Source organism: Maylandia zebra, linkage group LG7, assembly GCF_041146795.1.
Source record: "Maylandia zebra isolate NMK-2024a linkage group LG7, Mzebra_GT3a, whole genome shotgun sequence".
In the NCBI taxonomy this organism is placed as follows: domain Eukaryota; kingdom Metazoa; phylum Chordata; class Actinopteri; order Cichliformes; family Cichlidae; genus Maylandia; species Maylandia zebra.
Window position 1 is genome coordinate 64,233,537 of NC_135173.1, and position 27,641 is coordinate 64,261,177.

A 27,641-nucleotide genomic window follows, 5' to 3' on the forward strand; every position below is an offset into this window, starting at 1 on the left:
GAGTATTTTTTTTATCAAAGTGCTAGTACTGGCTTGTTCATAACAGCCTAAATTAAATGCACAATTTTGTCATTGTTTATTATAATTAAATAAGAGTTTATAAAGCCTTAATCCTGTGCTCCCTTTAAATCCAGCCCTCCTTACTGCTGCTCTGAGCTGGTGCACAGGATTAGTGTCACTCAACCAGACAGAGGGAATGACGGAGAAGAAAAGAAGCTGATTAGCCAAGCCACGCGGGTGTAGACTCTACGTAAATGCGCTTTGGTGCTTTATGTGCTTTTGTGTGGACTCACTAAATTGTAAGCGTCATGTCGGTGGATGTAGACGAACAGTGCCTCAGCTGACTGAAGACTGATGGGGTCTGGAGCAAGCCAGAGGCAAGATTCAGGTAAGGGACATGATCATCTCATCAGCGTTAGGACTGATAAATTTATGGAGCCATGTTCTCCAAATGTATGATGAATGTGTAGACAGTAGTATTTAATGTGAAATCACCTGTCTTTGTGTGCAGTGGTCAGAAGTCTATGATAGCTGTGATAACAGTTTAGTTATGACAGGTTGACTGAAAGAAACAGTTATAATACTTCCGCTTTGATCTAATCTGTGGTGTTAAAAAACATCCAGTTCAAAAAACTCTTCAAATAAACACAAACAGCGGCAGGTGGCTCAAGTATTTGTACTTAGATTAATCTAACAAGACTGTGTATGTACAGATTGTTAAAGAAGAGTTGAGACAAAGGTGTTTTGTACCACATATTTGTTGATGATCATCAGTAGTTTTAATTGTGGTTCTTGTGTGTTATATTTGTATGATCTTTAGCACCTTGAGGTGACTATTGTTTTGATTTGGAGCGATATTAATACAACTGAATTGAATTTCTGGCATAGACCCAACTCTAAGTACCATATTTACAATCCAATTTAAAAGGTGCTATTAGCGTAAGTTTATATAATGTAACAAACTGACAACATTAAAGCAGTCGCGCCAGAATGTCATGCTAAAAAGAAAGACTCTTTAAAATACAAGGGGGAGCAAGCGAGTCAGATACCACAGGCACAGAGAGGAAGCAGGTCTGATCAGAAACAGTTTATTACTAGGCCAGGGAGCACAAATAAAAACACCCTTAAAATGTATGTAATAAAATGTTTGTCAATCCACTAAAACTAAATAAAACAATTCTAAAACCCGTAAAACTACCATTTTCTACATTCACTAACCCCCCCCCCTGCTATAATTATGCCACATGTTCATTATGGGTCCATCAGCAGGCCAGGAATTCCTTCTTTAGAGCAGAGTCCAGGCCAGCCTCGTCTTCGGCAGCCAAGGAAGAGCCTCCCATCTTCTTGTCCTTCCACATCCCAGCCCAGCTTAAACCTCTGCCCTGCTGCCAATCACACGCGTTGTCTCCTACTGTTGCCGTTCCATGAGGTCAGGACTGGGTCGCCGTGTCACGCTGGCCATCTAGCATTAACCTTCCAGTCTGGGGCCTCTCTCCTTCAGTGCTCAGCTAGCCTGCTTTTAAAAGGTCTTTACACAGCTGATAGGCCACCTCTGGACACACCCTGCCTCAGCAGGTGGTCCCTATCAGCTAATTTGTCCCATGTGCAGCCAGTCCACAGTGGATAAAAACCATGCAATAGAACCAGAATAAAACCATGCAAATAAAACGACACTCATAAATAAACACTAAAAATCAGAATAAAAACAATATACAAGACAAATACAAATTTCCACTGTGTGACATATATATACAAACAAACGCACTGGATATCTTCTAGGCAGCGGGCATACGTCACCTGAACAGGTCATTACCAGGTCTGACTGGTAGTAGGCCAATGACAGCCAATAATGATGTTTTATCTTTAAAGGTTTCACTTGGATGTCCAATAAAAACAAAACTCAACTGTATAACCAAAGTGTAATTACTGCAATTGTCATTTCAAAGAAAACAGACCTAAATCAGCTACTCCTGAAGCTCCTGGAAATATCTGGACATCTTTAAATCCAAAGACAAGGACTGAAAATATGACTTAAATGGGCCTCTTTGGAGACATTGCATAACTTAAATGTAAACTGTTAGTGACTGTTTACCAGGCTTTATAGTAATATTCTCTCACTTCACTTGAGCATTTATGAGGGTAGGAGGCTAAGTTAATGGTTTTCTACCTACCAGTTTCAGAGAGCCCCCCCAGTTTAAAACCAAACACTGAGACAGAATCGCCTGACTCCTCACAGCGAACGCCCATCATACTCATCACAGCTCCATCACGGGACGACATCTACGCCACGCCATCCAAAATCACGATAGCTGATGCCATAAAAGAGCAGCGGCCTGGGTCTGCACCCTTCGTAGTGGGGAAGAAACTACCAACCAGACAGTAACTCCAAATGTCTATCACAAGAGGTAAACTGGAAGGAGAGATGACTGATTATTTGCTGAGCGTGATGAAGAATCACCCCGAAACTGAATCATGACACTGGTGTGCGTGTGAGAGCAGCTATGAAGTGCTGAACAGTATTGAGCTTATCATTTTTACCTGCAAATCTTTTACACTAGCCCAACTTACTTTTACTTCTTAAATGATGTGCTTATTTGAAGAATTGTGAGGGCAAGAGATGGTTTAGTGCATGTTTGACCTATGTTGAGCCATTTTGTATCTTTTTGTACAAATTTGTTCTCTTTGAAGTCATTTTTATCCTCCCATTGCAGCAATTTTGTAGGTCTTTGGTTATTTTTGATGCTTCACAGTCGTTTTGAGACTCTTTGCAGCTCCTTTGTTGCACTCTGATTTTATGGGCATTTTGTGTGTTTGCAGCTTATTCTCTGGTTGATTGTAGTGGTCACATTCAGTCAGGTGAACATATCCAGTAATTAGGTTAATGACAAAAGAGGGTGACTTTAGTCCACTGTCCTTTGTGCGAGTTTTACAGTGTTCTATTACTATTATTATTATCAATCTACAACAGACTGGACTCAAAAGGGAACTGATCTTATGAGCTCCTTATTGCTGATGCACTTCTGGGTTATCTTGTTGTAGAAGTAGAGATATGGGTATTTACAATACAGTGTGTAATGGAAAAAGACACAATTGGTTTGTTAATTGAAAGTGGAAAAAGTCTTGACCTAGACAAAGGACTAAAGGCCAGGATATCTTGGAATCTGCTACTCATGCCAAGCTTGAGAAGATTGGATTACTACCAACACACGCAACTGGCCAGGGACTGGAAACTCCCAACAGTTCAAAGTTTACTGGATATAATAGGCTTATTTTTAACCTGTGGAGGAAATTATCTTCCTCTGCAGGGTGTCTGGGCTTGGTCTATCTGATAGGGTTAGAGTTACGGATTGGTGTGTGGTGTGATTGTGTTTCCACAACGTAAAAAATATGATATCATTACAATATGATTGGCCACCTGCAGTATTGAACATGGGCCAACATTAGTTTTATTGATCCAGGAACAATACCAACATGATGATATTAGATTGTGTATCCATGGGTCCCCCATCCTCATCTTGTGACACTGTTGTTGTGAAGGAGAGTTAATCTGTTTATTCTGTAATAATTTATAATTCATTCATTCACATCCCAAAATATTTATTTATCAATTGTTTTTACCTGTATGTATAAAACATTTCTGGGCATCCACCACAAAAAATAATATAGTTTTTAAAAGACCTCTGTATGTTGTCCAGTCATAAAGTGTAGTCTACCTCCAAAGGCCTATTTTCGGCATTGTTCACTGTCCTGAAATACAGCATTCAGTCAGTTTTTCCTATATAAATATATTTCAATGTAGATATTTTTTAATATAAAATATAGTTTTAAAACTATATATTATAATAAAAGGGCAATCATCAGATATTATTGCCGCTTTATCAAAGTAACATTTAGCAAAAATGTTGAGTTTACAGTAATAGAAATGTGATAAATAGCATATTTAATTCACTAATATTTTGTACGGCTGTATGTGGCCTGTTTTTCTTTAAATGTCAATTATTTCATTTTCCCCCTTGTTTTACAGTTTTCCAAAAATGATTTTTTCCGGAATTGACAGGTATCGGTCCAGGTATGGGACGCAGAAGCCGTTCACAAACTCCGGGAAAGCTGTTGGTTGTCCTCCCCTTACCAAAACAAACCTCAATGGCGGCTGAATGAGGTGCAGCTGTTTGTAGATGTGCTTTCTTCGGGACTTATTTTAGTCCAAAAACTGCATTTAAATAAAACAATGGACGCGGCTGGAGAGGACGAACCGGACCCCATAAAGCTGAAGTCTCTTAAGGACAATAAAACTTTCACAGTGCCTCAAAATTACAGGGTAAGAGAACGAGCTCCTTCCGTGTGGGTCCGTTCATGACCGTGGTTGTTTAATTATACTCTGCCATCAGCCACGATATTTTACATACAGAATACCAACTGACACAACTTTACAAGTCTAACTCTTCTGTTAAAAAAACCGGCATACATTTAAAATAATAAAGTTCACTGTAGAGCTTTCTTTCAGTCAGTATTTACGATACTTTAGCCCTGAAACTGAATAATGCTAACTAAACGCTAGCTGCATGCAGCATGCTCCCCATCTAGACTTTATCGGTAAATAAACCGCTTATGTGTGCATAGACGTAATTGATTAATTAGCGAGGCGCCTTTAAAGGTGAAGTCTGCGCACATTGTTGCCTTGTTTGTCTCCAGCAGCAGCCAATCTCATTACTTAGTTCAAATGGCACATAAGCCTCCAAGTTCAAGCACCCAAATCCACCTCCTCCAGTGATTCCCCCGGCATCCAGGATGCCTTTTAGGAGCTCGAGTCTGGTTGAAAAAGTGATCACAAGACATCCAAGAATGGCCGTCTAATGCCTGTTGGCTTTTAGTTAATTTGTGGGGGTTTTGTTTTGTTTAACGTCCTGTCCCATATAGATAATGGTAAAGTGCCCTGAAAGTCAATTCTTCTTGTTGACTCAGTGTGGTTTGACAGTCAGTGGGAGCTCCCTTGACTTGTCTCTTGTTAATTATTTTAGTTGAGCATCATTAAATCTAAAGGATTTTCACACTTCATGAATGGTTGTAGAAATATCCTTGGGCAAAATACTGAACCTCAATTGCTCCTGATGCATTCATCAGAGTGTGAATGTGTGAATGAATGGTTAGGTGAATGGTTGAATGAGGCTTGTAGCAAGAAAGCACAAAGACAGAGTAGAGAAGTACCAATCCATTTATCCGTTAAAAACCGTAAAAACTGCTTCTTTTGACAGGACTGAAGGCTGCGACGTGTTCACTGAGTCCCAGTTTCTTTATCTTGTTTTTCTCTCTTCAGTTTGGGAGCTGCAGAAGTGTCAGAGAGTTTGAGAAACTCAACCGAATAGGAGAAGGAACATATGGCATTGTGTGTAAGTTAGACAGCAGAGGAAATACTGAGGACTAACACTTCAGTTTGTCCACGTGACATGCTCTGTAAATAATCAATTCCCTTTTCTCAATGCAGATCGTGCCCGCGACACCAAGTCAGATGAGATTGTTGCCCTGAAAAAGGTGCGAATGGACGCAGAGAAAGATGGTGAGACCATCGCATGCTTTATTTTTTTTTTATGGGTATCTCTGATCGAGAGCTTTATTCATACAACTAGATGTAATTTTAAAAAATCACATTTTTGCACCACCATCAACTGAAAAGATCGGTGACATCTGTTCCTCATCTGTCAGGGGTCCCCATCAGCAGCCTCAGAGAGATCACACTGCTGCTGAGGCTGAGACATCCCAACATAGTGGAGCTGAAAGAGGTGGTTGTCGGCACTCAGCTAGAAAGGTACTGCACGGACACACCCACAATAAATGCTTTAGTATATAGATTGATCTGATACTAGTCTTATTGTTGCTTCTGTTGATCTTGCAATGTGTGGCCTTTGGGGCCAGTTGCATCAGCTGCTCTTTACTCATATTTTTAACTATGCCTGGGCCCTGTGGTGCCAAACCAGTTCAGCATAGCCAGCAATTTAAAAAAAAAAAAAATCATGTTTCACTTACTTTGACTTTTTTAATGAGGCTAAGCTGATGAATTCAATGTTTCTCATTTTCACAGTCACATGAAAGGGAGTAGTGTCGTGGCATGTAACAAATAACAAACATGGACATGACTGCTGGCAGCAGAATGAACTATCTTACAAACAAAGAGAAACTATAACACCAGAAAGAGATGGAAATACCCAGGACCCACTCAGGAAGGGCTGTGAGTGGGTATGACAGAAAAATCATTATATTAATGTGTGAATCTGGCTTCCAGGGGAAATTGCTTTGAGTGACCATTAGGACTTAGTTACGCAGGATTCATTAACTGTGTCACTTTATAGATTCTGTGTCAATGAGTTAAAACCAGTAAGAAGCTTTACTTACAAATTTAATATAATTTTATCAAGCACAAGACTTAGTTGCCTGTTTTGGGATTTTCTTTCTGTGTTAAGGCTTACACAGAATAACAAAATAGCTTTAAAAAAGTCTAAAAGAATAAAAATGAGTAATACGTTTTCTTGTGAACGGTCTGTTTTTCTTATTGTTGCTCTTCAAGGAAAGACAAAAACATTAGACAGTCTCTAAACACTTTGGACACCTTTATTATTTGTGCAAAAAAGTCTAGCTCTCTAAGATGGTGACGAAAAGAGATTGGTCGGTAGGCTCTGGTTTTGTATATGAAGATCTTGCAGAATAAGTTATCATGGCAATGTAACCAGGTAAGAAGGAAACCACCTTAGTATAAATGAACACCCAGGGTTAAATCTGATGTTAACTTGCTGATTACCAAATCCTGCTTCGTACTTCAGAGCGGTGGTATAGAAATCTGCTGGACTGTGGTCACACACACAAACCAGCAGTCCAAAGAAAGTCACGTTGTGCGTCCAGCACATTTCATCCTAAAAGTCTGCTTGTTTTTGAAGGGTCTACGACATTGGTACAGTTTGAGTTTATGTTCACTTTGTATCAGGTCCCTGAAAAAAGAAGACTCATGTCTGAAAGATGCCACTGATTTAACTAAAACTTCGACTTAAGCTCAGGTGGTTAAACTGGTGTGTAGCCGGTATAATATAGATAAGGAATTATCCTCATTGTTTGTTTCCCCAGTTTTTGTGACCTTAGTCGCCTGAATCGACTGTGGTTGTGATTTGGCGCTGTATACATAAAATTGGATTTAATTTAATTGTTTTACTGTCTAACATAAACTTTCTTAATCTTTTTGGATCTTTTCAGCCTATTTCTGGTGATGAGTTACTGTGAACAAGATCTGGCCAGTCTGCTGGAAAACATGCAGACGCCATTCTCAGAGGCGCAGGTAAATCAAACTCATACATTCCTGCAAGTTCATTTCTACCTAAAGTGATTGCTATTATTTTCTTGTGTCTGCATGTGAGTGTAAAAATGGATGTTTTGCTTTTTACATGGCCTCCATATTCATGTACAGTAGAAGTTGATGCAACCAGTTATTCCATTTTTTTTTTTTTTCTGTTTTGTTGTGTTCCAGGTTAAGTGCATCGTTCTCCAGTTGCTTAGAGGTTTGGAGTATCTCCACCACAACTTCATTATTCACAGGTTGGTCTCACACCATTACGAGGACCAGCTGAAGTTTTAATTTGTTATTATCATAATTGTTTAAAATTTGACATTTTAATTAAATAATCTTAAGTGTAAAGTAGTGGACCTTACACGTAAGATTACTCTAATGCAGAACTGCCAGTGACTGCAGTTCCCCTTCTGTCCACTGGGCTGTGTTTGTGCTGTTGGTGCCTTTTAGAGTATTTTAACACAATTATCTGACAAATAATCTGGTTTGCTACGAGGTTCAGATCATCCAACAAGTTTTTGGGTTTTGTAAATGAAATCAGAGAATTTAACATTTTTGTTGTACCTTGTTGTTGAGCCTTCCTTTACCAGAGTTAGAGTGTTGGGATCATAGTCTGAGGTGAAAGGCAAGAAGCTATTTACTGACTCTCTCCATTCAGCTTGACTAAGCCTGAACAAATCTTCCAAGAGAAAAGACATGCTCCTGCTGCAGGACGAGTTAGAGCAGAGCTGTGCTGCATAATGATCTTCCTCTAATCTTGCTATTAGAGACCTGAAGGTGTCTAATCTGCTGATGACAGACAAAGGCTGCGTAAAGATTGGTGAGTCACCTCTGTTATCATATCTCTTCTGCAGCTTTTACTGTAATCACCTTATACTCCTACTGACATGCCTCCCAAACCCTGCCACTGCTGAACTTTGACCTGTCACACATTGACAGTGATGGCTGAAGTGGTTTTTTTTATCTATCAGTGTTGTTGCCACCATGGTTTAAAAAAGAAACACACACACACTTTTTTCATTGTCAGTTTTAAGGAAAACTGTAATAACAGGTCTTTTTTTAAAAATCGTGTAGACAAGTTTAAGATGGCCTGCTGGGTTAAAATCAGGCACCATAATGGGGAAGAAAGACAATTTTAATGATGTATTGTTGTTGGTGCCATGCTGGTCTGGGTATTTTTCAGAAACTGGTGATCTACTGGGAATTTCCCACACAACCATCTGTGGAGTTTACAGAGAATGAAGAAGAGAACTAGAATTAAGGAATTAATTCTAGTTCCATCACACAGCTAGATTTATGTCAGCTCTGAAGGGAAATAGGGGGTCCAACCCAGTAATAACAAGGTGTTCTTAAAAAAGTGGCCTCTAAGTGTATTTGCCGACTCAAATGTCAGATTATTTTATTTATCTAAATTTTACTAGACAACAAAGTTTTAACTGTTGATTAATGAACTGATGGTAGAAAACATTTTTCTAATATAGACATTATCTAAATATATTATTATTGCAGGTTTCTTTACCATATAATAATAGGTCCCTTGAGGGAACTTCTGATGTGATTTGGTACTCTAAATACATACTAAATAAATAAACAAACCTGAAATGGCTTACGGACTCCAAAAAGAGATTCTAGCAAAACGTCAGGCGACTCTGGATGTTGTACGGCGGTCTTGGTTGACACGCCTCTATAATGTTGTGTGGAGATCAGGGGCATTACCTCTAGATTAGCAAATCGGGGTGGTGGTTCCCATCTTCAAGAAGAGAGAACGGAGTGTGTGCTCCAACTATAGGGGGGTCTTCATCCCCCTATAGTTCCTCAGCATCCCCAGGAAAGTCTATACCAGGGTGCTGGGATGGAGAGTCCATCCGTTAGTCGAGCCTCAGATACAGGAACAATGAGGTTTCCGTCCCAGTTGTTGAACACTGGACCAGCTCTTTATCCTCTCAAGGATACTTGATGGGTCATGGGAGTTTGCCCAGCCAGCCTACATCTGTTTTATGGACTTGGAGAAGGCATTCGACTGTGTCCCTCGGAGTGTCCTGTGGGAGGTGCTTCAGAAGTATGGGGTGTCTGGCCCATTGCTACGACACATTCGATCCTTATACAACCGTTGCCATAGCTTGGCTCGCATAGCCTAGCATAAGCCAGACTTGTTCCCGAATGGTGTTGGACTCTCAGACACAACATTAAAACTGCCTCCCTAACATTGTGCACTTTTCTGCTGTTTAATCCCACTGTAATCAGGAGAAGTGATATTTAGACATTCTACCTTTGATTACCCATAAAAAATAAATTGAAATCAGATAAAATCAGATTACTTGATGTTGAACTGATCAGTACTCGTTATTTTCTGCACACAGCTGATTTTGGTCTGGCCCGGATGTACGGCATTCCTCAGCAACCCATGACACCACGAGTAGTTACGCTGTGGTGAGTGTTTACCCAGTTAGTCTAACTCATTTGAGGTATTCTGTGTGGGTGTTGTGCCCTGCATATAACCCTTGTGTTGCTGTGCTGGTGCAGCCTCAGTGGAAACTCCCTTGTAATCCCCTCACAATAATCCTCCCTTATTAGCTCCATTACCTCGGGCCACTATCCTAATATGCTCTCCTTCGTGCAGGTATAGAGCACCAGAGCTCCTCCTAGGGACGAAGACTCAGACTACGGCTCTGGACATGTGGTGAGGAAATACATGTGAAATCTATACGCTTAGGATCAGTATACTGCACAAGGAAGCATCTAATAACCAGCTTTTAACCACTCTACCTACACTGCGTTCTTATCATAATCTCTTTAGGAAACTTTAATTATAGGATAGTAATTACATCTGTACTATCAAAGCACTCACTTTATGGAGGCTGTGCTTATTTTTGTTGAAGCTTTGTTTACCCTCATACTAAAAAACGTGGTCTGCCAGTAGAAGAAACAAAATTAAACAGAATATGATATGTATAATTGTCCTAAGTTAATAAATTCTGCGCCAAAGGGAAAAGGCCTCATATCCCTTGAGGATCCGTCAGGAAATTAAATCCAGACGTGGTGTTTCCTTTACAGGGCAGTGGGCTGTATCCTGGCTGAGCTGCTTGCCCACAAACCTCTGCTGCCTGGAACCTCTGAGATCCAGCAGGTCGACCTGATCGTTCAGCTGCTGGGAACACCCAATGAAAACATCTGGCCGGTAAGACTCAGCTTTCACACTGTCTGATGTTAAACTATTGAATTGGATGCATTTAGCTTTTATTGCTAAAGCACTCTTAAACTGATATATTTCTACTTTTTTGTATGCCATCAACAAGTTCAGCAACATTAAACCCATTAAGGGAAAACAAGGTAAAAGCAGCCGATGATTGGCACAACTCAAAAGCCTTACTGTCTCAGTGTTTGGTTCTTGGTAAAATCACTCAGGTCTTTCCTTCTTCTGCCTCCAACTACAAGAACCGACTTTCCATCTAATACTCTAATATCTAGACATGTGACATTGATACAAATCCTCAGTTATTCGTTTAGTCTAAAATAGGTTGCAGTCTGCACAAAGCTGAGAAATGAGATCTGTTGTGTGTGTTACAGGGTTTCTCTCAGCTTCCCCTCATCGGTCAGTACAGCCTGAGGAAGCAGCCATACAACAACCTGAAGAACAAATTCACCTGGCTGTCTGATGCTGGACACAGACTGCTTAACCTGCTCTTCATGTACAACCCCCAGCGCAGGTACATTTAGCTCTACTGGTTTCTGGCTGGAATCTAGACTACAGCTCTGATAAAGCTAAGCTTTTTTTGTGGGAAAAATGAAGGAGTCGCATGAATTTTCATACGAGGCATCACTAACTTCTTGTATTTTTCCTGATTCTCAGAGCTACTGCTAAAGATTGCTTGGAGAGTTCGTACTTCAAAGAGAAACCTCTACGTGAGTATAAAGATTGCGGATATGCACAAGCTGACGTCTGTCTGTCCTCCGACCTGCCGTGAGTCATTCTGTGTGCCTCTGTGCTTCTCTTTCCAGCCTGCGAACCAGAGCTGATGCCAACATTCCCTCACCATCGCAACAAGCGAGCGGCTCCTCCAGCAGAGAGCCACTCGAAGAGGAGCAAAGTGTGAAGAAACACTGAACTTACAGGCACATCTCTGGTGGGAAAATGGCCACAGTCATGAAGAGCTTTTACTGTGGAGCTTTGAGCTAGTCCAAACCAGAATCAGCTTCAGCACAGCTGTAGTGAAACAAAGTCAGACAAACTTATTGCTGGACTGTTAAAAACAGGAACACAGAGTCTACAGCAAGCAGTCAAGAAAAGGCTGGAAGTACAACCTGCTCTGTGGATCCAACGGTGTGGTCTGAGAGCACAGCACATTCATCAAAGAAAGAGAAACGGCCCCATTTTAGATTTTGTGTCTGAGTTATCATTTCCAACGGCAAGTAAGATGCTACAGTTACGAGAAGAAACTTCATAATCGCAAATTCTAGAGTAGCTTTGCATGGTTCACAGTTCAAAATCATCCTTGTGTATCCTCTCAGTTCATCCTCTATCAGAAACAAGCTGTTTTAATTCCTCTGCCTTTTAACTCTTTCACCTGTAAAAACATTTGACAACCTTCTCTGTACCGTTAATGACACCTCAATATATATATAATATGTGGTGTGAGTAGCCTTAGTAAGCTATATAGGTGGCGAGCAACCTCATTAACTTCTGATTCACACACAGCCCTTAAAATATGACAGAAAGCACTGAGTTCAAAAAAGAAAAAACAAGTGTTTACCCATAGTAGGCATCCAAGGAAGAAAGAGTTAAGGCAGCTGTCCTCTGATTGGCCTTTCCTTCATTAACAGACGGCCTGAAAAGCTGGCTGTGCCTTAGACTAACATATAGGGGATAGTCCCTCTCTGACATCTTAAATATCCCTTTTGAGAGCAGCTTGAAGCCTGAGCTTTTGGCATATTCTTATTGAAAACTTTGACAATGTTTAATTTGAATCTAATAAAGTTTAATAAATGTCTGGAACAGGAACAGTGTATAAAAATATAAAAATAAGACAGAATAGCCATTTAATCCATTCTGATCTCATGAATATGTGAACACTATCTAAAAATGACAAAATAATCCATACAGCATTAGCCACTATTTTATATATGCTCACAGACAGCAATGGTCCTGTGATGGACAAAAGCTGTCTTGTTATAATAATGTCCTTTTGCTCACTGACATCAATAATATCCCTCACTCTATCAAACCAAGGAGATAAAAGCTGGATGTTGTGACTGTGTAACACTTTGTCTTCTCAGATAGTGGTGACCTTTTCTTGTAATTATGAGATTAAGCATGAGGCCTCGCTTTCCTATTTTTGCCAGCAGTGAATGTAGTGCTATAGTGTACACCCTGACACATTACACATCAGTCTGTGGATGTGCTGTTATAATTATCTCTGCAGCTCTGTGACCAGGAGCTTTGGGGTCTTTGCTTGAGTGCTGTCTACAGCTTTATAGCCTCCATGTTGTTCTTGTTGATGAATTTAGGATTAATTTAAGAATATCTGCCTTTAAAGTCTTTGATGCACAATAAAGATCATCTCAGGTTTGATCCTCACAGCTGGAAGACAGTGTGTCCTGTCCAAGTGTCCTTGAGTAAAATATTGAATGCTTGATTTTGCTTGGTAGACATTAAGGAGCTCTGTGTTAGCATGCAGCACGGGCCAGCAGGGCCAAAACTGTGATATGATGTAGCAGCTGTACCGCTTGTCTTAGTATGTGCAATAAGCACAGTTTACCCCATGTAGGCTGCTTTGTGCTATTACATACTTGGTGCCATTTTACATTATACATCAATCACTTAAGCTGTGGAATAAATTGTAAAGCTAGTCAAATAGCTTTTCTACTTATATGAATTATAGTTGGACTATACTGACAAGGAAGATATAGTTAGCTAGCTAGCTGTAATTTAGCTGTGATACAGGACTCTGGTGATGGTTGGTTGGTAATAGTGGCTGATGAAGTAAAAAAAAAAAGAAAATGGACTGCTGAGTTACCTGATCAGCCCTGAGTCACACCAAGGAAAACAGTGGGCTGGAGACCACCGCACAACCATACACAGTGAACTTGCAACTATTTCAAAAGTTGCTTCAAGATGGTAACCACTCGCAGTCAACCGCGTCTTCAAAGCGACTTCATACGTCAAGATGGCAATAAAACATCAATAATAAACTGCAGCAAACTGGTGAAAATGGTGAATCATCTACATAAACAGATTGCATAAGTTGCCTCCCACAAGGCAATCCATGCAAGCACTGCAATCGAAAGTGGTTATCCAGAGCTTCCTGGTCTTCTGAAAACATTCTGCACTATTTTTAATCTAGTGTGACTGAGCCATTAAGACAGTGTTTTGCTTCATGAAATTTGTCAGTGCATATGATGTTTGGAGCTGATTAGGACTGGACTTCATTTCCAAGCTACTTTTAGCTAATGAGGTGGTTGCTCTAGGTCAGGGGTGTCGAACTCCAGGCCTCGAGAGCCGGTGTCTTGCAGGTTTTATATGTCACCCTGGGTCAACACACCTGAATCACATGATTAGTTCATTACCAGGCTTCTGGAGAACTTCAACACATGTTAAGGAAGTAATTTGGCCATTTAAATCAGCTGTGTTGTGTCAAGGACTAAAACTAAAACCTGCAGGACACCGGCTCTCGAGGCCTGGAGTTCGACACCTGTGCTCTAGGTCTTTCCAGTCTTGTGATTATAGCTTGACATTTGCTGTATAGATATGAGATTGATGTAAATGTAAAAGGAAGGAGTTTTTATCAGAATCTTGAAGATTTTCCTTAGAAGGAACAGCTCAAATGACTGCAGTAAATGAACAGTGGCCTCAAAGTTGACTCTGTGTAAATTTAAATAAAATCAGAAAACTGACTGCTCCACTTCTGGTATTTTTTTGTTTCATCGTGCTGCAAATTCTTTGAAATGTGTGACAGGATGGGGCTGCGGGCAGATCCGTTAAGAACCTGTTTGCAACTCCTTCCAGCAGTCTAACCCATGTCACAAAGCTCAGATCACTTCAAACTGGTTCAATCAACATGAGTTCACTCAAATGCCCTCCAAAGTCACAAGATCTCAATTCAATACAGCAAACAGGAGATTTGCATCATGAACGCAGTGTGATGCCGTCATTTCAATATGGGCCTAAATCTCTGAAGAAAGCAAAAGGTGATCCAACCCAGTACACGGAGAGTGTACCTAATAAAGTGTCTGGTGAGTGTATATTGTTGAACATTTTGTTTGCGTAATCTTTTAATTGTGGTGAACTCCTCTCAGGCTTCACTTTGACAGATTGTTTCTAAATATTTGAGATCTCAGGTTTTGTGGAAACTCTTATTGGTGTGCACTTAACTGTGTGATGGTGGTGGAAGTGTTAAATTCCAAATACGTGAAATGCACAAGAATAATAAACCATGTCAAAGCAGCAGTAGTGTCTTTTTTTCCATTTGAAATTTCAGTTTTTATTTATTCAGGTTAAATTAGTAGTAATGGTAACATGGCCAGCGTCAGGTTAAATCCCCGTACAGGGACGTTAATAACTGAGCTCCCCTGAACAACAGGTACCTCCACAAACACGCAGTGATTCTACTGTAGCTTCCAGAAGTCCATCAGTGAGTCCACCAGGCACGCCTGCAATCCTGCCATAACAGCAGGAGGTCAGAGTCTGTGCAGGACAGCTTTCCTTAAACTCCCTGCTGAAATTAGGACAACAGCAATGAAACGTTCAGCAGCATCGCCCCTGGAGGAGAACTCTGTACATTTGCCTCCAATAAAGGGGGGTGGGGGGGGGGGGGGTCAGGCCTCTCACTGGTGCTCCATCATGAATCACAGAAAATTAATACATAAAGAATAAACATACTGTAGCTGGATTAGTTACACATCACACGTGACCAGTAATTTATATAAATAATGTTCCATAACACTGATTGACCATGAATGCAGGGCAACACAAAGATGTGCTTGACTGATTCTTAATCCACTAACATGTGAATATTAGTGGATTAATTGCAGTCGGCGTTAATTAGCTTGTGCTGTTAAACCAAGTGAGGGAGGTTAGTTTCCTTAAAGTGCCACAGACACGATGTCTTCAATTTTCATGTTTAATGACACTGTTTATTTTCCACTGCACATTTCTCCCACTCATGTATCCGCTCAGTTTGAATATTTTCAATGAAGAGTGGAAAACACCCAGAACACGAACTCAAACATCAAAAACAGAACATCCATAAAAGAAGGACTTCGCAGTTTAAATAAGACTAGGTGTATTCTAGGAAATGTAGTGAAAAGACCAAAAGGACGCTTTCTTCCACACGTAACGGCCTCCTAAACATGAAGCGAAAGTGTGACTGTTTGCCCCACGGTAGCTGTTTTAGTTTGAAAACTCCAGAACAAGCCTCACTGACCACAGCTGAAAAAAAGGAAGCCAATGGCAAAGATCCAAAAACTGCATTACTAATGGCCACTTGAGCCACGCTCTAAATGCACCGCCAGTATGGCCAGTTACAGAGAACAAGCTTTGGTTTCTATAGCAGGTGAAATTTTTTTTATTCACCTGATTGGATTTTAACTTATGGGTGCTGCAGCTGTGTCTTCAAAAACACCACAAACTTTTAGCAGCTAATACTTGGGCTTCAATATGTGAAGACTGAAGCCAATGAATGACATCACCGTGGCCATGTCCATCATTTATGTACAGCCAATGCTCCAGAAAAGCTACCAATCCCACCAACTGCTGCTTCAAAACAGGAAGTGTTGATGCATCGTCTATCAGTTTATTCGCTTCGAAAAGAAAAAATAAGGAAAAAAAATAGAGCCATTGATCAGCACTTGGGCTTTCTTAAAAATCTATTTTTTTAAAGTATTCGTTGCTTTTTTGTTCATGTTGATTAAATGCTGTGTTAACAAATGGCTTTTCAATGACAATCATCCATCTCCCAGAGTGTACATCCTTTTCAAAATAAAAGACATTCAAGTTACAGAAAACAGAGAAAAGCAGGAAATACTGATTTTTTCCCCCATCTCATTTAAATTATCACTCTTAGTATTTTCAGATTGAGGAACTGCTGCACTTGGCTCCCAGTCAAGCACATCTCTGGTAATGTAAATGCTTCACTCAGACTGTTGCGAGCACGGAGCTACAGGCCTCAACCAGACACGCTCACTTGGTTTAACTGCATTAAATATCAAAATAACATTTAGACAGAAACATTAAACAGAAACAAGTTTAATAAAAACACTTAAATGCTTTCACACTTCCGCATGCCTGGCAGAACAACTAACGTCTTCTCTTCACTGTCCTTCATGGCGATACCAAAGGGAGTTGCATGACGGCAGCAGAATGTATGGCCCTTCGGTCGGAGACGAGACAGGCTCACAGTGGGACAAACTTTATGCATTTCCTCACATTAAATGCGGCGCAGATGAACAGTTCTTGTAGTGAATATGCTGTAACGGAGCACAGTCTGTAAAGGGTGGGGAAAAACGCGGAGGCGACAGGGGAGGAAGTCTACAGTCCAGCTACCAAATCACACTGAGATTTTCTACTTCTGCATTTGGTCAATGTCCTCCAGGGATTCAAACATCCGGGCCTGGACGAGACACGAAGATGCAGACTGGCGCCATGTTATAAATCCAGGAGAGGCAGTGAACCAAGTGCTCAGCTGAAGATGAAAGCCTACAGGATGGTGCAGAGGAGAGGGGTGGAGTGTTGGTACTGGGAGCAGTCTGACCCTTCTGCTGGACTTGGGGATGGAGCGGGAGACGTGGGGCTCTGTCTCTCAGCCCTCCATCCCAAAGTCCTCTGTGAACTTCTTGACTTTGAGAAGGTCTTCGGTGTTAACTGTGGGGCGGGTGGTGGACAGAGAGCGCAGCATGTCCGACTGCAAAGTAGGGACACGGACACACACACACACACACAGTTCATTATTGTTATTTCATTACTGTTATACTGCATATTTAAATACTGTATATCACTGTGAGGTCCTTTCAATCCAACAGAAGCTTTCTTTATGCAGAAAAACTGTCCAACATATCCTTTATCCCTTCTCTGCACACAGCCTAATCATCTCAGCCTCACCTCTCCAACTTTGTCTCCAAACTGCTCAATGAGCCGTCCTTATGATATTACTGGTTAATAGTAATATTACTCATTAATAATCCCAATGAAAATCTTAGTATCTTCATCTCCACCACCTCCACCTTAGCCTCATCTTGAAACCAAACATCACAGGAGGTCTTATCTTATAAACCTTCCTTCAGCAGTTTTACATGTATAATGAATCTGGCTGATAATCTATGTCATTGTTGTTCATTGGTGGTGGAAAGGAAGATGGTAATATGTCACAGTTTAAAAGAAAATCAAAGCTGCTGTTAGTGAAACAACAGATTTTCCTTCACGTTCCTGCATCTTACCATGCAGACTATGGGCTCCAGTAGCTTATCACTAGGCACGTCCATCCAGGTCATCTCTATAGCCCCAGGATCGCCAGGGGAACATGGCGTCAAGAGGTCATCCACCATCACCTGGTTGTTGCTTCGGGATGGACCGCGGACCTGCAGGAGTAAGGGGGAAAAAAGCTCCTGTGCAGCACCGATTAATCACACCAAACACTGCAGCCTCCACGTGAAGGCTTCATCGAACCCCGCTGAGTCTATGGGCGATCTTTGAGACATTAGTAACTCAATCTCAACTACATACTAAACACAATAACTTAATTAAATTCATGTTAAACTGGTTAGTTTGCAGTATTCTGATAACATTTACAGTAACGGAGTCTGTTAGACTGCTGCACGCCTGAGTGATGATGCTCTTTAATAGTAATATACTGTCTAGTAGCTGAAAAGCAGCTCTAATTCCTCATTCCTCAACATCTGCTTACATACCATGGACAGATTTGACTAAAACCTGACAGTCAGCAGAAGCACAGGGCAGCTGATCACAGGTACTGGAGCTCACAGGCTTGGTTTTTTGGGGTGATTTCTTTTACAAACAAGCTTAAAACAGCTAATTTTTAACAGAGGATGAACTGAACTTTAATCAAGACTTATAAAGACCTTATAAGTCCAGGTAACAGGGCCCCTTTCAATAGTTCATTTATATCACAAAGATCCAAGATTGAAGATTTCACAGGTTTCTTTCTCTTACCTTTTTGAAATGTGTGGCAGATTGGACCTTCCTAACGGGCTGCATGAGAGCATCCCGGACGATGATGCTGATGTCGGCACCGGAGTAGCCTTCTGTTTTGCGGGCGAGCTGCCGCAGGTCGGCCTCGCTCAGGCTGTGCGGTGTGTTGCCCAGATGGAGGCGAAACATTTGAGCCCGAGCCGGCTCCTCTGGCAGAGGGATGTAGATACGCTTCTCAAATCTGACGCACAACAAAAATAACAAGCCCGTCTTACGGATGCTCCTCAACACACGTACACTTAAACAGCACACAAGAAAAGGTATAACAAAGCAAAGCGTAGCTCTAAAATCAACTTGTTACTATTAAAGTTTAGAGGAAGTGAAGCAGGAGTCGGATACTGGGTTCACTGGCTGTAGATTGACCGCTTTTCCTTATTTCTGCCATAAATCCCACTCCACTGGTCGATGCTTATATTAAACACGACCAAAGTTTTAAATAATCAGTCTATGTAGCTCAGACTTCAGGATTATATATAGAATTAGTTTTAGACATTTTTTATATGCTTGGCTCGATATGATATCATCAAGAATGGATATCCCTAATAAGGTCTCAGGCACGCAAATAGCAGCCAGTCAGATGAATAATAACCAAAGTTGGCTTAAAATGTGGGTAGCCTTATAGACACAGGAGCTAAAATGTTTTATTTCAGGCAGATGATAATTCGATGGGCTGTTCCAAGGCGAGTATATCGAGCTCTGAATCCTACAAAGCTCGTTTAGTGGAGTTCAAGAGCCGCATCTCTGATTTGTTTAATAATTCTATAATACATAATTTGTATTACATATGCTTCTAACTGGGTATACATTTAAGATTATGCTTCCACAAGACACCGAGTGGATTACAAGTTTAAGATGTTATTAATCAGCTGTGGATTTCAGTGCCACTTCTTACAGGAGCTGTCTTCTTTTTGCATTCCCAGCACTATTCACCAAAAATGCAAGCCTGTACAGATCTGACAGAAAAGCTGATAGCTGCTGGGAACTCTTTAACTCTATTTCCCAAGAGGAGGCAGGATGATTTTTATACTGCCTGCCCTCCTCAGTGAGGTGAGAGCTGTCGATCAGAGCGATCTTTCACTCTGTTCAGTAACAATTACAGAAGGAACTTCTTCCTGTTTGAAGCCACATCCTTCTCGTTTCAAGTGAAACGTTTCTTTTTTCCACATTTTAATTTAACATTGAATTCAGCTTTTGTGCTTAAATGGAGGCAAAATGTAGCTGCTGATGAACGTGTTGTTGGGTACTGCTGGTTTCTCCAAGTGGCCATCTAAATAAGCTGAACTATCCCCCAGCAGCTTGTGTTTGTAATGTGCCCATGGTAACATAACAACATGATGAGCCTCAGCCAACGTCTTCTAACAGATCACACACACAGTGCACTGTTTCCAAAGCACAGACTTTTTTTCATAATTGTTCATCTAGCCGAGGTAATGCGCACTTATTTTGAAAATTCAGTCGCTGTCAACGAGCAAGCTCTGGCCCTTCCTGTTTTCCCTGTGGCAGGTCTCCTGAAATCTTTTCTTCATTTAACACTTTATATAAATACCTCATGGAGGTTGGTCTCTACTCTTTGCTGGATGATCTGTAGGGGCTTTTCTTTACTATAGAAAAGATCCTGTCATCACCCATGTCTGTGGTTTTCCAGGTCTTCCCATGTGCTTCCATGTGTGTTTTCCTCAGTATGTACAAAATAGTTAGCCACTCACGATCTTAATAATATCCATACTAAATTCTTTTTCTGTATTAACAGCCACAGCACACTTGAAATCACTTCCTGACCAAAGTGTTAAAGTACAGATGCAACACTTCAGTGGTCAATGCAATATGATGGGTTAACCCCTCAACTTAGAATTGAATGTTTGCACTTGAAGCTTAAAGCATTTAGCAGTAACCCAAGTATGTTTTGATACAAAGGTAAAAAGACAATAATGATGCCACTGTCCAAAAATATCTGGAGCCAACATTAAATTCTAAACGTCATAGAGAACAACTCACAAGAAGTTTGGACAATGTTTTACATGGTCAGCATTCAAAATGAGAGCTGGAGCTCAGGTGTGTGTCCACACAAATGCTTTGTTAACAGCTGAGTAGTTTAAAGGAGGAGAAAAAACGACATCAGACTGTGACACCATGGTCAGCAGTCAAAAAGCAGTATGAATCTTAACATTAACATGCGTTTAGACAAACAGATTAGAAAATCACTTTCTGAAATATTCCCCAAATGCAGGAGGATTTAATAAGAATTTAGATTTCAGATTCATCCTAAAACAACAACACTTCAAGCCCTGTGGTTTCTCCATTTGGGTTCAAACTAACAGCATCAGAATCTACCCGAGTTCAAAGGTTTGTGTTTTCTTAACACACCAGAATTAGAAGTAACATGACCAGTGTTGGGACTAACGCGTTATTAAGTAACGCGTTACAGTAACTACGTTATTACTGTGGTAACGAGCACGGTAACTAGTTATTATGCCAAAATCAGGAACGCGTTAATCGTTACTGGGATTTAGATAGGCTCGTTATTTGTTACTTCATGTGGTGGCTATCACGGAGCTTCCACAGATTCAGTAACATTAGCAAGTGATGGAGGCCAGCAGGTGGATGAGGGAAAGGGGAGGCAAGAGGAGAGACCCGAAGCGGCCGCCGGTCCGAGTGTCAGGTGAACTGAACTTCAGGTAAGAAGTTATGACCTGCAGTCCATCTGGGTCAGATATGAACCAAGTTTAGTTGGAGTTTATTTTCGTTATGCTGACTTTTTTGTACTGCGTGCTAGCTAGCATGACGGAGTTTCTATACAGCTAGGTGGGTGCTATGATGTTACTGATGTTGAACTTTATTTTGTTCATAAGGTTAGTTAGTAGAGTTGCCAACCATCCTGTAAAAAACGGAATCGTTCCGTATTCAGAGAAAATATTTCATATTGAGCTGAAAAGGAACACAGTTTGTTCCGGACTTCAGCTACAACGAAAAAGACACAAAGCTGGAGTTATTCTGTGCTGCACTTCTTTGCTGCACAGCTGCCTCTTCTTCTCTCATTCTCTCCCCTCCCTCTCCCGTTTCTACTTCAATCATGAAAACTGATCAATGATCAGCCCACTTTGCGCCAGAAAGAGGAAACCATTGATAGATTGATACATATATACCATCAAAACAGTGTACATCACTGTCACAACAGTGTTTGTTTTCATTCAAAGGCTTTATGATTTTTCCTATAATGGTGGGCCGGTCAATCAAAATGCCCGTGACGATTTTTTGTCCCAGTCCAGCTCTGTATGCAGCTCATCTGTAGTCTGGTGTTACCTACATCTTCCTACTCAGAAGGCAGAATTTCTGAGTTCTGAGTACAATCGAAAGCACCACGACTGCAGTTTTTGTGTTGGATGTAAAAAGCGCACATGACGCTGTGACGTAGGCTAGAATCACGGCGGCGGTCAACGACGGTCGAGGCGTGGGATTTCTCTCATGGAAATATGCACATTATCTTTTCCTTGCTATTGGTAGGTGGCACAGTGCACTTGTGGCAAGTAAGCAAGCTAGAAGACTGGCAAAGTTATGGAAGCAACACATTAACAAGAGCATTCTGAGTAAAACCAAAGTTACTTTCCCTAGTAACTAGTTACTTTGAAAGTAACGAGTAACTTGAAGTAACTGAGTTACTTTTGATAGAAGCAACTAGTAAAGTAACTACGTTACTAATTTAAAGTAACTTACCCAACACTGAACATGACAGAATTACCATTGTGATGAATAATAACAGTGCAGCAAAAGTACATTTTTTGGAATAAAAAGCCCCACAGAATATAAACAAAACACACACACACACACAAACATCTGAGATGACCTCTGACCTTCTGCGGATGGCGGCGTCCAGCACCCAGGGGATGTTGGTGGCTCCGAGCACCAGAATGCCATCATTGTTGTTTCCGACACCTACAAAAGCAGAGTGTCAATCTACACAAGCACTTCTTTTGAAACTCTGGAAAACTCTCTTAACTGACTGTAGCAGGAATAATGGTCAGTGTAATTTATTTATACAATATAAACAATGATGAGCTACTGATGCCACACAATAAAATTGTTTATATTCTGTGGAATGAATACCGTACTAACAAGAAAAGTTATGAAAACAGAACATGCCTGACATCACCACAGATCGTTCAACCTAAAGACAAATAAGTGACAAATAACTAAGTCTTCAACTGAGAAATGTGTTGAAAACAATCAGAAAACTGTTTAAAAGGATTTTTCACATATGATGGTTACCAGTGCTGCCACCACATACACTTACATCCAGAAAAATCACCAAACATTTGTGTTTTTTAGAAGTTCCTCTTGTGGTGCAGAGCAAGCACAGTGAAGTTCTGTGGTTCTGTATGGTTCTATGAACTCTGAAAAGGCTGCTGTGGTCTTAAGGTCCCTTATTTCAATCCATCACGGTGATGTGATCCAGGTTCCACAAAGTGTTAACAAGATTCGCACATTCAGTCTGACACAGATGTGAGGCTGAAAAAAGCCCCTCTTTGCTCACATCATCAATCTGACTTGAAACACTGCAGACGCCATGTTTTTCCAAATGGCTGTGCCTCAGGTTTCAACAATATTATTTAATACTGCATATTCCTCACACTTCATATATCCGATAGCACTCGTGTGACTCACCCTGCATCTGGACCAGAAACTCTGTCTTGATGCGGCGGGCAGCCTCGCTTTCATTCTCGTTCCTCGAGCCGCACAGAGAGTCCACCTCGTCGATGAAGATGATTGAAGGTTTGTGCTGGCGAGCTAGATCAAACAGGTTTTTCACCAGCCTGAGAGAGACGGGCAGAGACGGAGTAAATATGTCTGAGGGATAGCAATATTAGACCATTAGTTTTTTATTACTAAGAAATCGATTTAGTCTTTGAAGTAACAAATGTTGTAATTATTGCTCATCACCTTTATGCAATTTAAGATGAGACCTTTAAAGATTAAAATTCCAAAATACTCAGTTATCAAAGTTGTTTTTTTCCAGTATTTCTACTTGCTAAATCACATATCAATCTGTTTATTAAAAATATACTTACAAAACTGTTTCAGCTTTATAAGTTCAGGTTTCTACTCTGATACAGTTGAATATTTATGGAGCTGTTTAATTGATATTCTGCTAGGATAACAAAACAGCTGTCCCCAAGGCTGTGAGGAACTTTAGAAGCATTTCTGATATTTCCTTTTTACCTCGCTTAAACAAGTGTACAATACTAAAAATTAGAAACACTCCTGACTCAGAGTGATGCTGAAAAACTAGTTCATCCATTTTCCCTCTCCAATATTGTACGGCCTTTACATGACAATTTATAGCACGTTGAGATGAGAGTTGTTGGGAATTGGCTCTATGTAAATTACACTGAATTGAAATGACGCATTGAAAACATACTTCTCACTCTCTCCCAGCCACTTCGACATGAGGTCTGAGGAGGAGACAGAGAAGAAGGTGGAGTTGTTGGCCTCGGTGGCCACCGCCTTGGCCAGGTATGACTTCCCTGTTCCCGGAGGACCGAAGAGCAGGATGCCTCTCCATGGGGTCCGTTTGCCTGAGAAACAAAAGACACAGAAGAAAAGTTTGTCTTTAAAGTAGTGTTGATATCAGTGTATGACTGCTTACTGGGTTTAAACAGAATGAAGAGACTTGAGACCTACAGTACCTGTGAAAAGGTGAGGAAATTTGATGGGCAGGATGACTGCTTCCTTCAAAGCTTCCTTAGCTCCTTCCAGCCCAGCAACATCATTCCACCTCACATTGGGTTTCTCCATTACAATAGCACCTACACACACAAAAAAAAGTAATGATGACACACCTACTGGGATGCAATTAATAGACACAGCTGTTTGATTATGACAAAACCAAAGAAAATTGTAAGAAATAATATCATAAATAAATATTTAGCTCCACATGATGGGGTTAAATCCCCCCCAAGGCCACTCACCCATAAGCTGTTCCTGCAGTTTTTTCTTCTCAGGGTTTTCACCCTCACTGTCACTGTCACTCCTAGAACACGGAACATAAAAATCCAATAAAGCCTAAAATGTTGGGGTTTTTTTTTACATTTAAACATACAAAAAAAGGACATCGTACTTGTCATTGCTCTGTGCTTCTTTGACAGGCTTCTTGCCCTGTTTGTCTTTATTCTTCAGATAGTCCTTCAGTTTCTCTGCTCTGTCCAGGTACTGCATACATTTTGCTCGTATACTCTCCTTCGCCTTGTCGCTGTGGGCCTCATCTGGAGTAAGAGAAGATGTTGCCATCAGCAAGGTGTATGCAAAACACAAAGAGCTCAGCTACCTGTCAAGATAAGATACTTACATTTTATGGCATGTAGGAAATATTCCACAGCATGCTGGTACAGGCGCAGAGCCTCCTCATAATTTTTCGCCTTGTCCTCCTCTGTGGCTTTAGTGACAAGATCAATGGCTTTCTGTAGCAGATGCAGAGATATAATGTTAAACCATGGAGTCAAAAACAGGCAATAAACACATGTCATAAACACAGTTTTGTTTTCACTGTGTATATTATACCTGGGCCATCTGCTTAATAGCTTTAAATGCACCTGCTATCATTGATATGCACACAATACACAGCTGTACCTTTCTGTTAGTTCAAGCTCAACAGCCTTTGGTACCCGAGGGAATGCTTCACTGCCATACTAACTTTAAAATATTTCTTTCATCTCAGTCCTGACAAAACCAAGGCTCTTGTGTCCGGCCCTGACTGATTCACCGAGGAAGTTAGCCAGTCAGCCTGCTCGCTGATAATATCAAATCATCTGCTAAGAACCTTAGCATCATTCGTTATTATCTAGTATATTTAAATCTCACATTTCAAAGCTCGCCCAGCTTTCTTTCATTAAAGAAACATTGCAAACATGAAACCTTTTTTTTTTCTTCACCCAATCATCCAGAACTTTTAGTTCACACTGTAACTGTCTCCCACTTACTTTTGCATCCCTTCACTGGCTTCCAGTGAAATTCAAAATTGTATTAATAGCATAAAGTCCTACATGGCTTAGCTCTCGCATAAACATGGAGAGCTACTGAGAATTTACAACATCTTTAAGAATCTCAGATCATCTAATCACGCTCTTAACTGTTAAAAACAGAGGAGCCCACGCTTTCAGGTTACACCTCCTAAAGTCTGGAACAGCATTTCTCAGTAATTCAGGTCGGCTGAACCTGTGGTTTGTTTTATAGGATTACTGAGAACTTTATATAAGTTACTTTAAAAAAAGAAACGAAAAGCAAAGAAAAGAAAAACAATCTTTCTCCTATTATTTTTGGCTATAGGTTTACATCTGATGTATGTATAAAAGTTGCGTATATATATTGCGATAAATGCAAGACCATGTGCTGGAACATATTCACTTGTCTTTAATGTGTGGTTTTATTTAAACTGTGAAACACTTTGTAACTCTATTTATTTAAAAGTGATAAACAAATAAAAGTTGTTATTATTATTAAAACAAAGAACAAGCTATTCCTTAAGACAAATATTCACTGTGCTGCTTATAAAGCCAGTCGTCAGACTAAAATAGTCCCCCCAAAACAGCAACGCTTTGTTTGCTGTCCTTTTAACTGAGCGAGCAGGACCACACAGGCCGGCTAACGGTGACAGCAGATACCGTTAGAAACACCCTACAGGCGAGGCACAGCCAGTAGTACCCGCAACAAAGCCTATCGTTTCTATAATATGTAATCTAGACGACATATTTATTGTAACACCAAACCAAGGCAAGCTTACTATCAGCTGTTTTGTTAGCAATTTAGCTTGCAGTACATCCAGCCACCTTAGGGTTTAGGAGCTAACCGTTATTTTGTATGAAGGTAGCCGACAGGCTAGAAACTGTGTTTTGAATTAGAATCTTTCTTTAATTGTTCAGTGGAAAAAAAATAAATTATCTACCAAATGGCTCGAAGAGTCTTCGTAGCTTCCAGAAAATTCTTCCGCACGCAACCCAGTGTATTCAGAGTTGTAAAAAAACCCGCTTTTTGCTCCAATTATACACAAATCAAAGGCTAGCTCTGTGACCAAACTGAAGCGGGCTAACGTTAGCCAGCTAACAACAGCCTACCTGTAATGTTGACGTTGTCATTTCATCTCACTTTAATGTGACACGTGCAGATTTCTGTCCTCTGTTCCTCCCCAAAGGTGGACACCCGAAGAAGTGATGTCTTTACCAGCCCTGTTCTGTACGAGGACTGCACGCTCCTGTCATGACAAAACAAAACAGTGGCTAATGCGGCGGCTAGCAAAGATGACAGCTCGACCCAACAAGACGTCAACCAACAGGGGCAGTGTTGCCAACTCCTCAGTAAGGAAAATCGCTATTGGTTGTCCTAGAAGTCGCTAAATGACGTCATCGCCTAATTTGCATAATTGGTCATGCTAATCTAATCGTAACCTATGTTGTTGGAGAGAGAAATAACATCGTGGAAGAGACATAAAGTGAGTAAAAAACGTCCTAAATGCATTTAGAGTTTATTTAGAACTACAAATTAAATTTCTTTTAGCAATTATTGTTTTTTTTTAATGTCACAATTCCAACCCTGCTCCTTTACCCGGTTTTGGGCCGGCAAAAGTGACCCAAATTAGGCACTCTGGTGGAGTTATTTTGGCTACGTTCACATTGCAGGTCTTAATGCTCAATTCCGATTTTTTGATCAAATCCGATTTTTTTGTCTGCTTGTTCACACTATAAATAAAATGCGACAGCAAACGCGCTCTAGTGTGAACGCTCAAAGCGGCCCGCATGCGCAAAAGAAGACGTCACACACAACGAACTCCGTTTATACCCTGAGCAAACAATATTGTTTGACTGATGACCGTTAATATAAAGACTTCCGACTTTACGTTTCCCAATTTTTGCTTTAAGTTATTTTGTTATTTACATAATAATGTAAATAACCTAATAATTATCCTTATTGCTGTTTTAGAGGAGCAGTGCTTCAAAGGATAGTTGCAGATTTCTGTCAGAATCTACAGATTATACAGAACAAATAAAATGTTCACGTTTCTCCAACGTTGTCTTCCCAACAGTTTCACTGACATCTACACTGGATGGCCAGGAAGCGTTCGCGATGTCT

General features: G+C 40.6%; 2 protein-coding genes across 8 annotated transcripts; one reads left to right on the plus strand and one right to left on the minus strand.

Annotated features, from left to right (window-relative positions):
• Positions 1 to 232: 232 nt before the first annotated feature.
• cdk10 (cyclin dependent kinase 10) lies at positions 233 to 14,218 on the plus strand. Of its 6 annotated transcripts, XR_013099578.1 has the most exons (16): positions 233 to 388; positions 2,175 to 2,405; positions 4,058 to 4,318; positions 5,315 to 5,387; positions 5,483 to 5,554; positions 5,701 to 5,803; positions 7,237 to 7,318; positions 7,508 to 7,575; positions 8,095 to 8,147; positions 9,688 to 9,757; positions 9,948 to 10,007; positions 10,382 to 10,505; positions 10,895 to 11,034; positions 11,178 to 11,230; positions 11,327 to 13,792; positions 14,028 to 14,218. XR_013099578.1 is itself a non-coding variant. In XM_076886891.1 (15 exons), exons 3-15 carry the CDS (start codon positions 4,229 to 4,231, stop codon positions 11,419 to 11,421), a joined length of 1,083 nt encoding a protein of 360 aa, XP_076743006.1. In that variant the 5' UTR covers positions 233 to 388; positions 2,175 to 2,405; positions 4,025 to 4,228; the 3' UTR covers positions 11,422 to 14,218. The 6 variants fall into 6 exon arrangements, 5 of the variants coding, with proteins under 5 accessions (XP_076743006.1, XP_014264835.1, XP_014264836.1 ...); XM_076886891.1 differs by having other exon boundaries at positions 4,025 to 4,318; positions 11,327 to 14,218; XM_014409349.3 differs by having other exon boundaries at positions 11,327 to 14,218.
• Positions 14,219 to 15,655: 1,437 nt separating this feature from the next.
• Positions 15,656 to 27,586, minus strand: vps4a (vacuolar protein sorting 4 homolog A). Of its 2 annotated transcripts, XM_076886889.1 has the most exons (12): positions 27,568 to 27,586; positions 26,630 to 26,766; positions 24,868 to 24,979; positions 24,640 to 24,784; positions 24,491 to 24,552; positions 24,209 to 24,328; positions 23,941 to 24,097; positions 23,187 to 23,335; positions 22,376 to 22,457; positions 18,489 to 18,708; positions 17,756 to 17,896; positions 15,656 to 17,223 (listed from the first exon to the last, which is right to left on the minus strand). In XM_076886889.1, the coding sequence occupies exons 2-12, from the start codon at positions 26,648 to 26,650 to the stop codon at positions 17,122 to 17,124; spliced, it is 1,311 nt and encodes a 436-aa protein (XP_076743004.1). In that variant the 5' UTR covers positions 26,651 to 26,766; positions 27,568 to 27,586; the 3' UTR covers positions 15,656 to 17,121. The 2 variants fall into 2 exon arrangements, with proteins under 2 accessions (XP_076743004.1, XP_004566166.3); XM_004566109.5 differs by lacking the exon at positions 27,568 to 27,586 and having other exon boundaries at positions 26,630 to 26,910.
• Between the last annotated feature and the right edge of the window lie 55 nt (positions 27,587 to 27,641).